The sequence below is a fragment of the Orcinus orca genome, chromosome 5 (assembly GCF_937001465.1).
Source record: "Orcinus orca chromosome 5, mOrcOrc1.1, whole genome shotgun sequence".
Lineage (NCBI taxonomy): Eukaryota > Metazoa > Chordata > Mammalia > Artiodactyla > Delphinidae > Orcinus > Orcinus orca.
This window is the reverse complement of record NC_064563.1, coordinates 34836238-34848972: the sequence shown is the minus strand read 5'-3', so window position 1 is coordinate 34848972 and position 12735 is coordinate 34836238. Positions and strand designations below refer to the sequence as shown.

The 12735-nt window shown below is 46.4% G+C and overlaps 1 protein-coding gene across 1 annotated transcript in view; it reads left to right on the top strand.

The window, feature by feature from the left end:
• TF (transferrin) overlaps window positions 1-12735 on the top strand; it is a 31603-nt gene that overhangs the window by 9342 nt on the left and 9526 nt on the right. Inside the window, exons 5-13 of the mRNA XM_012536424.3 lie at window positions 678-825; window positions 1624-1679; window positions 2206-2384; window positions 3113-3290; window positions 4498-4652; window positions 6606-6696; window positions 7296-7334; window positions 8666-8821; window positions 11624-11768. Of these exons, the coding sequence (XP_012391878.1) occupies window positions 678-825; window positions 1624-1679; window positions 2206-2384; window positions 3113-3290; window positions 4498-4652; window positions 6606-6696; window positions 7296-7334; window positions 8666-8821; window positions 11624-11768 (1147 nt within the window). The remainder of the gene's footprint in view (window positions 1-677; window positions 826-1623; window positions 1680-2205; window positions 2385-3112; window positions 3291-4497; window positions 4653-6605; window positions 6697-7295; window positions 7335-8665; window positions 8822-11623; window positions 11769-12735) is intronic.

Here is a 12735-nt window from a genome sequence, read left to right as displayed (position 1 = left end):
ACTGGCGTCACTCAGACATGATCAGGTGATGATATGTGATGACTCTGGGAGTGGAGGTGGGAGGTTAAACAGCTTTAAACTGGCAGGTCTGCTGCACCAGCAGCCATTAGGGGCTGTCACAAGTCCTTTTATCTCTGAGCTCCTGACACCCCACCAGAGGTTGTCCTGAGGAGTCGGGGGAAGGGAACAGAGGGCTTCAGTCAGGGCCAAGGTTGCTGGGCCCCACTGTCCACTTCCCTGGGGTGCTTTCCTGTCTGTGGCTGACGCTTTTCCCATTCTGCTGGAGCTTTCCCTGGTGGCCATCTGCTGGCCATGAACTTGGCGTGCACCTCTCCAGGCGGGTCCTCCATTTCTCACGCATGGATCCCAGAGGAGACCTGTCTCTGAGCTGTTCCAGTCTGACAAGGCAGGGAGGGGGGCTGACGGTGACCTGGTCTTGGAGGGTGGCTGGCACAAGCCTGGTTCTTGGGGAGGGAAGAGGGAGGAAAGGGGTTAAACTCGCCCCTTTTTGGAAACCCTTAATCTTGAAGAGTGAACACTTGTAAAGGCAAACTGGGTCTGGGGGTGCTGGTTTTGTCTGGGTCTCTCTGTCCCATCATGAGCCTAAGCTGGGAGCTGTAAGTGCCTCTGGCCAGGCTGGCTCAAGCCCTGTGCTTCTGTGTCTCTGTGTTGAGCAGCAGCGGCCAGTTTCTTCGCGGGCAGCTGCGTCCCCTGTGCGGATCAGTCGGCCTTCCCCAAACTGTGCCAACTGTGTGCGGGGAAAGGGACGGACAAGTGCGCCTGCTCCAACCATGAACCGTACTTCGGCTACTCAGGGGCCTTCAAGTGAGTGAGACCGGCTTCTGCTCCATCCGGGCTCCTAAGTGTCCAATGTCCTTGGCTGGAAATCTCCCCTGGCCCACAGCAGAGCCCAGTCTTCAAAGGGGCAACCAGGGGGCCTAATCGCCTCAGTGACACAGGGACTTAGTGACACAGCTGGGACTCCCCAGGCCAGGCCGGGCCAGTGCATACTCTCTTCATGTGACATTGACAAGGAAGCCCTCTCCTGGGGCTCCTCTTTCCGTTTCCCCAGAGTTCTCTCACTGGACTAGGCAGAGCCTGAAATGACGGGCACGGCCCTAGTGTCCATGCTGCTCTTCAGTGGCGGGCCCTCTGCTCTCCACTGCAGCAGCGCTGGCCGCTCAAGGCTCTGGCCTCTCTCCTGGCTCCTCTCACTGTCCCTGTGCAGGCAGCTCATGTGGCTGATTTCTTGCTCCCTCTCCTCCCTTGGTTATACTCTAAAGTTTTAGAGCCAGCCAAGGGCACCTTTCCTCCCTCAAGAGACACTATGCCTTTATCCTCCACCAGAAGTTTGAAAACACTTTTCTCATTGAAACATCTTCAGTGCCTTTTTGATGCTTTGGGGCACATGGTGAGGGTCCTCCAGCTCCTGTGAGCTCACCCCCCTGTCTCCATGGTACCCTGGATATCAGTGTCCCATGGTGCCCCCTCAGCTGTGGGTCTTCGTAGAGGCCTCCCCCAGGCCCTGCCCTTTCCCCAAGGCTGGACAGTGTGGTCAGACCCTCAACCTGAGGAGAAGGGCCAGCCCTGCAGGAACCCTCCTAATGTGTCTCCTCCCCACAGGTGTCTGATGGAGGATGCTGGGGAAGTGGCCTTTGTCAAGCACACCACGGTATTTGGTAGGTGACAGGAGAAGCATCTGCAGGTCCCTTCAAGCAGAAGGCCTTCCTTTTCTTCCTGCCTTCTTCTACATGCTCAGTAGTCAGACATGAGCATAGTGTGTTCCTCCTTTCTCACTGCTGGGGTGTTTACCTGCGCAGAGGCGTGTGTCTGTGGGGTCCCCGGCTGGACTCCTGGGCTTCATCCTATCGTTCAACTTCCTAGACACTGGGACCCTTCCTCCTGGTCAGTGTTGCGATAGCAAAGGATTGGGAGGAGGTCTGGCCAGCCTTGGCCTGTAGTCAGCCTGCTGAGATGAGACCTCTTGTGGGGTGTGGGCAGTCACCCCTGCACGGGACATCAGAAGCTTTACCTGTAAATTGGCTGTGGGATCCTGAGCAAGTCAGTTTTCTTCTGGCTCAGTGTTTACTCTAGGCTTCTCGGCTCACACAGTTTATGATTCAGTGGGGTTTTGCAAGGGAGCGGAAGGGGCACCACACCTCACGCTCTGCCTGCCGTCGGCTCACGTGGGCTTCCCTCCCCCAGAGAACCTGCCTAACGAGGCTGACAGGGACGAGTATGAGCTGCTCTGCAGGGACAACACCCGGGGGCCTGTGGACGAGTACGAGAGGTGCCACCTGGCCCGGGTCCCTTCCCACGCTGTCGTGGCACGAAGCATGGGCGGCAAGGAGGACTTGATCTGGGAGCTTCTTAACCAGGCCCAGGTATCGAATCCCCATCCTCTTTCCTGCTTAGCAGTTCCTGCTTGGATTTGGGGCATTTTCCTGCACTCCCTTCTTGCCACTGTAGAAGCCCTTCTGTGTTCAGGATACAGTGGGGACCATGCCACACACCATCCACTTGTAAGAAAGCACCCAGCAAAGCCTTCTTGGAGTTGCACAGAGCCTAGTCCTGCATTATCATCTGTCAGACCCTTACGTTCTGGACCAGTGACATGAAGCTGCTCCTTCTTGCTCTATTCCATATCTCTCCCATTGGAAAGGAAATGATCTCTCTTCCAAGGTCCTTCAGCCTGACTGCAAGGGAGCTGCACACACAGCCAGCTTTCCTTCCCTAGAGCAGCAGAACACCAGAACTGAGCCAACTTTCTCTTATCCGGCCCTCCCATCTGTCCATCTGTCCATCAAGGCAGCCACACAGTGTCAGCCTCTGAAGGAGATGTGTTTCTTGCACTCAGTGAGCTGTCATCCAGCCAGGGAGACAGGCACAGAAACACATTCAGTGAAATTGGGTGTTTGTTATATGGCCCAAGAGGGCTGTGAATGGAGAAGGTGCTGGGTGGGAAAGAACAGATCCGACTGCCCTCTCTCCTGGCATCTTGAAAATTTCACTTTTTAATTTAGTTTCCTGAGTTTTAAAATTTTCTTCGGTCCCATTTTGCAGCATCCCTTGTTGCTGTAGCCATTCAGATCTGTGTTTTTACCACACACAGGAACATTTTGGCAGAGATACCTCTGAAAGCTTCCAGCTCTTCAGCTCCCCTCATGGGAAGGACCTGCTGTTTAAGGACTCTGCCAATGGGTTTTTAAAGATTCCTCCTAAGATGGACTCCTGGCTCTACCTGGGATATGAGTATGTCACCGCTCTCCGGAATCTAAGAGAAGATACACGTAAGTGTTTGCGAAGGATCGTGTGGCTCTAGGAGCTTGGAAAACTGGTGAGGGTGTGCACCAGCAATAGAGTCTTTCCAGGTATTGAACACCTGTCCCAACAATCCTTTGTCTGCCCTGCCTGTGCAGCCCAGTGTTAGATGAATGCTAAATGGCATCACCAATGGGCATTAAAGGAAATTCATGCTTAAAATGATTTGTATTGATACCAGCACTGTTTCCCTTATATAAATCAAGGCTACCCTACCCACTTTGTGAAGCCAGTTAGCCTGGCATGAAGTAAGTCAACTAGAATGAAATTGCTACAAATGTGCACATCTGAAGCCAATGCTATGGTCAACATGTGCCATGGTGAAGCTGGAGCTTTAGACAGGTCGATCCTGCTTCTGAATTTCCTTGGGTCATTGGGGATGTGTTTGAACCTTCATTCAACAGACATGTATTGACCACTTATCTATAAACTGTGCAACGTGCTGGGCATACAATGGTGAGTCAAAAATATATTAAATTCTGCTGTCATGGAACCTTCAGCCCAGTGGGGAAGACAAATGTTGAAGGAATAGTCACTCCATTGAATGATCAATTAAAAATGAGAGATTTCCTCAGCAGAAGGAAAACAAAAACAAAAACCCAGAACAAAATATCATGGCTCTAGAAGAGTGCAAAACAAACAAAGACAGGTCCCGGAATTGAGGTAAGGCTTCCCTGAGGAAGTGCCTCTTGAGCTGGGTCTGAAAGTTGGGTTGGTGTCCATTTATTCAGCCAACATTTATTGTACTGACCATGAGGCAGGCACTAAGGGTGCCATGGAGAACAAGACAGGCATGACCCTAGCCCTGGCCAAGCTTATGTTCTCCTGCAGGGAACAGACAATAAATAATGAATAAATATATAACAACAGCTCAGATGGTTAAGTGCTATTTCTAAACAAAGAGGGAAAAAAAAAAAACCCAGCCTGAAGTGATAGAGTGCCTTGGGGTCAGGAGGAAACTTGACTTCTCATAAGAAACAATTTTAAGTTAAATCTAAATGGTAAGAAGCCAACTAAGAGACTGTTATTACCTTTGATTTCTAAGAGATTAATTCCTTGAATGGAATCTGTTTGTGTATTGCTGAAAAATCCTAGCATTTTCATGAAGACAGTAGCATAACCAGCAGGCAACATCTGGGCCTCTTCTAATCTCTGGTTCTCTTCCTTATGTCCTAGGCCCGATCGCCTCAAAGGATGAATGCAAGAAGGTGAAGTGGTGTGCAGTGCACCACCAGGAGAAGGCCAAGTGTGATACGTGGAGTGTGAGCAGTGACGGGGAAATAGAGTGTGAATCGGCAGACAGCACTGAAGAATGCATCGCCAAGATAATGGTACGTCACTCCTGCCTCTGTAGGGCAGCATCCCTGCCACTGTTGCCCACCTGTCCCCAAGGGTGAGTGAGTGTTCCTGGGAATGACACGAAAAGCCGGGTTCCAAGGAACCTTGCCCTCACTGTGGGAGACCAGCCCCACCGGAGCCTCAGGACCTTTGGGCTTCTGGATCTGAAGGGCTCCTTAGGGCTTGTTTCCTCCTAGTGTTAGCACCCAGTGGAGGGCAGTCTGAGCCATGTCTGCTTAGGGAGGCTGGACCTGAGTGTGGGTGTGCCCGAAACCCACGGTGTGCCATGGCAAGTGAGACAAGTGTGACAGGGTCGTGTTATTGTGCAAGCGGGTAGAAGTTTAGCCTTGTTGATCACAAGAGCATTCCATATTTGCTTTTAGATAATGTTGAAAAATTGGAGGATATAAAGAAGAAAATACATAAAAACTAATTGTAACCTTATAACTCAGAGAAAATCCTGTTAACTGGGCTCATATCATTCATACAATTTACTCTCTTTTCTCACCTAATCTTATCTAGGGAGCTTTTCCCTTGTCACAAGTCATTCTTTGAAAACATGATTTTTAAAAATATATTTTAGTTTATTTTTGAAAGAATATACACTATTCTGTTTACAGTGGTATATCTGGGGACCAAGTTTATGGGGGACTTTCATTTTTTTTTCTTTTTTTTAAATTCAAATTTTTATTTTTATTTTCCCTTACGGTTTATTATAGGATGTTGAATACAGTTGCCTGTGCTATACAGTGGGACCTTGTTGTTTATCTGTTCTATGTATAACAGTTTGCATCTGCTAACCCCAAACTCCCAACCCATTCCTTCCCCAGCCCCCTCCACCTTGGCAACCACAAGTCTGTTCCCTATGTCTGTGAGTCGGCTTCTGTTCTGTAGATAAATTCATTTGTGTCATATTTTAGATTCCACGTATAAGTGATACCATATGGTATCTGTCTTTCTCTTTCTGACTCACTTCACTTAGTATGATAATCTCTAGGTCCATCCATGTTGCTGCAAATGGCATTATTTCATTCTTTTTTATGGCTGAGTAATATTCCATTGTATATATGTACCACATCTTCTTTATCCATTCATCTGTCGATGGACATTTAGGTTGTTTCTATGAAAACATGTTGATAGCTTAATGTTGATAGCTATTCCAGAGTGTGGATGTGCTACAATTTGTTGAGCCATTTCCTTGCTATTGAGCATTAAGTTTGGTCCTATCTTATTGATATTATGAATCACACTTGCATGCTTTTGCCCACTTACACATTTTGCCCAAATAGTTTCCCACATATCTGATTATTCCTTTAGGGTATATTCCTCAAAAGTATATTTCTAAGCCCAATGGGAAGCTTGGCAGTCTTGTTGAATTTAAGCATTTCTGAAATTTGGGACTTATTAGCTCTATTAGATCATTATATCTAACAGATCATTTGAGTTTATTTGACTCATTCATTAAAGACCTTGTATTGATCAAGCACCAAAATAGCACCCAGCCAATGTGGCCGAGATTCGGGTCTGGGGCCCCCATCAGGAGGCGCTCTGTGCCACAGACACAGCCCTGAGTCTCTGACTCCGCTCATTTGTCTTACAAATGAGAATTCTTGGTGTCAGAAAGGTGTTGTGAGAGTGTCTCTGGGACAGTGTGCCCTATGAGAGGACAGGGGGACTGAATGTGGGTCTTTCCTTCTGAAGAAACTAAGCAAAGCACCCAGAGTTGATCATCAGTTCATCATGGTTTGGGTGAAAATGGGAGTACATTTTATTTTCTATGTTGGGTGTGCCTGACTGATCCTTTGGGGGTCCAGTACCAGCAGCTTCTGTCTCGCTGGGCCTTCATGACCTGTGCTGGCAAGGCTGCTTCAAGGAAACAGCTTGGAGGGCATGTGGGACAGAAGATGGTCTCTTTTCACCTGCTGTGATGTGCTGTGTCTTTGCAGAAAGGAGAAGCTGATGCCATGAGCTTGGATGGAGGCTACATCTACATAGCAGGCAAATGTGGTCTGGTACCTGTCCTGGCAGAGAACAACAGTAAGTGGAAGGGGCTTCTCTCAGTGTTTCATTTCCCCTGGGCCATGGAGAAAGGAAATGGAAAATCACAGCCTGATTTATGCCACATGGGCCATAAAGCTCTTGCTTACTGAGCACCTCCTACTTCCTAGGCTCTGGGCTCCCTCATCTCTAGTCCCCAACAGTTTTCTTGAAGGATGGGATCTTCTATCATACCTCCCACAAGGGAGTTGGAGGCTTTGCACTGGGAAGTTCTAGCTAAAAGTGACCCCTCTGCAGAGGACATCTAGATTCTCAGTTGGGATTCCTGGCAGGTCTTCTTGATTCCAAAGCTCACACTTCTCCTGTTGCCCTGGTGCAGGGATTCAAGTACGGTTGGCAGAGACCACTGTGGCCACAGGACAGATAGGGTGGGAAACTTGAAATTTACAATTTTGGACTACATTCCAGAGGCCAGGGAGCTAAAGTGAACTTGTATAATCCAGACAGCCTGGACCTTTTGGGAACTGGTGATATGTAGACAGTTTTCCTGGCTCTTTTAATTCTGAGCTGCACATGGTAAAGACGATTTCCAATCTATAAATGAGTATTTAATGACTTCTTCATTTTCTCCTCTACAGAAAGTGAGGGCGAACATTGTACAACCACACTAGAGGACGGTGAGTTGAGATTGGTAACCTCATGAGTTTAAGATAAATTCCCATTGCTTTTGGGAAAGGGTAAGGTAAGTTTAAGTTCAAATCAAAAGTAGATAAGAGACCAATTTTCGGAATGCAAAGGAATCATGGAAGTAGAGTAACTGGCAATGATGATTACTTTTTTACACTTGCTATGACTTGCACATGGGAATTTTCATTTAATCCTATAAGGTATGTCTTGTTGTCCTCTAAGGATGCGTAAGAGGACTAACAGCTCAGAGAGATTACAAGTTGCCTAGACTCCAACATCCAGCAAGCAAATACAGGCCCTCCCCACCACTCCTGACTGCCTCGCATTGCACGAGGCCAGAAAAGTTTTAGATGAGAGTTAGCACCAGCCCAGGAGCCTTGCTGATACGTGCCTGGCAGGGCTGAAGGGAGAGGCTCATACCGGCAGATGTCTAGGGGCATGTGATTGCTCAGCCTCCCAGCCAGAGCTAGGCCCAGGAACCCAGGTCAACGTGGCTCTCACCCAGCGCTCTGGCTGGGGGTGGATCTGGAAAGATGTGGCAGGAGAAAGACAGGAAATCTTATCAAAGTGGGCTCTGGGGCCCACACTCAGGTCCCTGCGGGTCATTTCCAGCCATTAGTGTGCAAGTCTGTCCTCATCACTTTTCCCAGTTACAACCTTCAGCCTCTCCCCATCACACTAGGAACCAAGCTCTTCAGCCGAAAACAGAACCATTCTTATTCCATGAACAATAAGATTTGTGTCTTTTCTGTTGGAAACAATTTCCTGAATTAATTAAATTGGAAAACTGAAATCATGAGTTGTTATTCTATTACCAGTTTTAAAGATCAGCATGTATTTGCAGCTAATCATGGCAGCTAACTTGATTTTGACAGTTTCCACTTTGCATATTTATTGTGCTGCAAACCTGTATTCTCCTTATCACAAATTATCTGGCCAGAATATCCCTGTGGGTTATTGCTCATTTACTACTCTTTCCTAATGTACCCTTCAGTATCCATTCCTCTGCTATTCCACAGTGGAGGGTGAGTTGCTGGTTTATGTCAGTAGCTTCATGCATTTGGGGAAGGGTTATACACCAGCCATTGCTCTGATGGTTATGTATTCTTACTACTTTACTTTTTAAGTTCAGATTAATCTCCACCTCCTGGAATGACTTGTATCCACCCCACCCCCACCCCCCCGTCAGTTATTGGGAAGACCCTTTCAAAGAGAGAAGGAATGGTTTGGGATAATTCTACTCCTTAAGGAGATGGCAGGTTTAGACACTCTGGAGGGCCCAGGGGTGTTAATACTCCCTATTTAGGTGTCTTTCTTGCAGGGTACCTTGCTGTGGCTGTGGTTAAGAAATCAGATGCTGATCTCAACTGGAACAATCTGAAAGGCAGGAAGTCCTGCCACACTGCAGTAGACAGAACCGCTGGTTGGAACATCCCCATGGGTCTGCTCTACAATAATATTAACCACTGTGAATTTGGTGAGTGAGCTTTGAGAGGGTACTGTTGTCAGGGCCAGGTGGGAAGAGGTGTACTGGGAAGAGTGTGGTATGGTACAAGATGCTGTGGCTGTGGCTCTATGGTAATACAATTTGGTTTAGTGAACTTCAAGAAAATATGTAAAAGGAATGGTAGGGCTGGGAGGTGGATCAGAATGGTTCTTTTCAGTTGCACATAATGGCTTAAGTGAATATGCATTTACTTTTCTCTCTCATGAAAAAGACCAGAGACAGCAGTCCGTGGCTGGTACTCTCATTAGAATCCCAGGCTCCTCTCTCTTCCTGCTGCACCATTCTCAGCATGAGGCCTCCATCTTCAAGGTCACTCATGGTTGCCATTATATCCACGATCCAGGCAACCTCAAGGAACAAAGAGAAAGGGCACTTGACGTATGTGCCACCTTGTTAAAGGAGCTATTCAGGAACTCTAGCCCAATTACTTCAGCTAACTTCTCATTGCCCTGAACTTAGATACATAGTCACATTTAGCTGTAAGAGAGGCTGAAAAATGTCATCGTTTATTTGGGCATGTTTCTGTCCCAAATAAAACTAGATTTTTGTTCAAAAAATTAAAAGTAGAACTACCATATGATCCAACAATTTCACTTCTGGGTATTTACTGGAAGAAAACAAAAATACTAACTCGAAAAGATATGCACCCACACGTTCACTGCAGCATTATTTACAACAGCCATGACACGGAAAGAACCTAAGTGTCCATCATGAATGAATGGATAAAGAACTTGTGGTTTATATATATACAATAGAATATCATTCAGTCATAAAAAAGAAAGAAATTTTGCCTCTTGCAACACCATGGATGGACCCTGAGGGCACTATGTGAAATAAGTCAGGCAGAGAAAGACAAATACCGTAGGTTCTCATTTATATGTGGGATCTAAACAAAAATAAAACAAAATAACCCGAGCTCATAGACACAGAGAGCAGATTGGCGGTTGCCACAGGCAGGGGTTGGGGGTGGGCAAATTGGGTGAATGTAGTCAAAAGGTAAGAACTTCGGTTATAAAATAAATAAGTCATGGGGATGTAATGTACATCATGGTGACTATAGTTAATGCTGTATTGCACATTTCAAAGTTGCTAAGAGAGTAGCTCTTAAAAGTTCTCATCACAAGAAAAAAAAATTTAACGTGATACACCACATTAACCAATTGAAGAAAAAGATCATATGATCATCTCAATAGATACAGCAAAAGCTTTTGATAAAATTCATCACCCATTTATGAGAAAAACTCTCCAGAAAGTGGGCATAGAGGGAATATACCTCAACATAATAAAGGCCGTATATGACAAACCCACAGCTAACATCATACGCAACAGTGAAAAGCTGAAAGCATTCCCTCTAAGATCAGGCACAAGACAAGGACTCCCACTGTTGCCACTTTTATGCAACATAGTTTGGAAGTCCTAGCCAAAAGAAAAAAAATTGTTTTCTTTTGCATTATGCAGGGCTCTCACTGTTGTGGCCTCTCCCGTTGCGGAGCACAGGCTCCGGACACGCAGGCTCAGCGGCCATGGCTCACGGGCCTAGCCTAGCTGCTCCGCGGCATGTGGGATTTTCCCGGACTGGGGCATGAACCCGTGTCCCCTGCATCGGCAGGCAGACTCTCAACCACTGCGCCACCAGGGAAGCCCAGAAAAAAAATTTTTTAACCCTGTATGGTGATGGATGTTAACTAGACCTATTGTGGTGATCATTTCACAATATAGTCACAGTAGCGAAACATGTTGTACTCCTGAAATTAATGTTATATGTCAATTATATCTCAATAAAAACTTAATGGAGAAAAAAATTAAAAGAAAAAGAAAAGAAACTTGATCTTTGTTATGAAGAAGCAAGGGGAAATGGCCATTGGGTGGACAGCTCCAAGCCCTGCCACAGGGCTTTCTAGGCAATGTGGTATGAGGGGTCTTCAGGTTTCTTTAAGATCTTGGCAGTCTCACCAAGTGACTGCTCAGCTCCTAGGCCCCTTCAAAGTGGTGGAAATCAGTTTATTCTCTGTGTCCTCTGAATATCTTCAGGTATGAGCTTAGTTCTACCTCCTAAAATCTGTGTGTAACTTCACCATGGACATGTTTTCTCATGGTTCTTATTTTCTTTAACTTCCTGAGTACTTCCTCCCTGCCACCTCCAAATATTTGTAGCTACTTCAAAAGGAGGGTCTCTAAAGACAATTATGAACCAGGCAAGTCCTGTGTGTGTGTGTGTGTGTGTGTGTGTGTGTGTGTGTGTGTGTGTGTGTGTGTGAGGGGGGGGGCATTCAGGAGTTCTGTTGCCCACCAGCAAGGGCAGCACTTCTGCTCTCCTGAGCCTCCTGGCAGTTTTACAGCTATGGGAGAGCAGCTGAACTGTGTGTGAAATTCCCCAGCACTTTCTCAAGGTTGGAGTTCTAAGTTCTGTTAAAGGCTCTTCTAATAAATATCAGAGAAAAGAAACACCAAAAACAAGTGGCACAGCTCAGGGAGTGAGACCTTCAATTTTACCCCTTTTAGTCAACTTTCATATCATTTCCATCCCATCTCTCTAGGTGAGTGAGACACTATTGGGATGCTGATGGAATCCCCTCCACCTGACTTGTAAAGTTTCCCAGCCTCAATTAAGTTTCCTTTCAAAGCCTATACCCTGGCAGGTCCTGAGTTGATGGCAGGTCACATAATGAGTATGTTCTACCTATCCTGGGCCATACACACCTGTGATGTGTTAGGTAAAGGCCACTGACATTGACTCAGGAAGAGCTGACTTTCTCTTATCCTTCTGCACAGATAAATTTTTCAGTGAAGGCTGTGCTCCTGGGTCTCTGCGAGATTCCAGTCTCTGTGCTCTGTGCATTGGCTCAGAAGGTGTTCCAGGAAGGGAGTGTCTTCCCAACAACCATGAGAGATACTATGGCTATTCAGGGGCTTTCAGGTGAGTATTATAATCCTCATACAAAAATAATAGTAATCCCAGCCCTGACAAGATTCCTTTTTAGGAACGCAGGTGAGATTCTTACATTCCTATCCCATTAGTCCTGCATGTTAGGGTGTCACGTTTACAAACATAAGTAGAAACCTGTGAGAAGAGGCATCCAGCTCCCTCCAGGACACGGTCTCCAGACCTGGCTGTCATAGACAGCAAAGACTGGCAGTATGGTACAGGTCAGAAGTTCTCAGCGGGGGGTGATTTGCCCCTCAGGGGACATTTGGCAGTGTCTGGAGATGTTTTTGATTATCAGTGGAGTTGGGGGATGCTACTGGCATCTAACTGGGAGAGGCTGCTGAACATCCTACATGCGTAGGACAGCACCCTACAACAAAGAATTATCTGGCCCCTAATGTCACTAGTGCCAGGTGAGGGAACCCTACCATAATTGAATAAACACAGGAGTCAAGCATCTGGCTCAGGCTCTTCCATTCACCTCTGGGGGAACCTACAACCATGGAAATATATCAATGCAAAAGTAAAGTACATGACTTCTACATCTTTGGTTACATTTCTAGCTCATGGAGTCTCTATCATTTTTAAAGAGACACCTGTGCACTTTACGACCTTATTAGTTTTTAACTATCCTGTCTGACTTGGGCCTGTGTCACTTAGCAGTTCATGAATCCATCAACTTCACAATGATGGTGGTATTGTAACTAAAATTCTCACTAGGGAAGGAAAAACAAAGATTATCCCAACTTCCCAGGTACAACCAGCTTGTGAGTTAGAGTAAGAACAATTCACAGCCCACAAGTTTACAATTTTACAAGGAGACTGTGAGTAAGGAATCACCTTGAGGGAAAACTGCCCCTCTAATATCTGTGTTGAAGCTAGGAAATGGATGTAGCTCTGTTGGAGAAAATGGGCCAGAATTTAGAATTTTTAGAGTGTAGAAGTGAGATTGTATAAC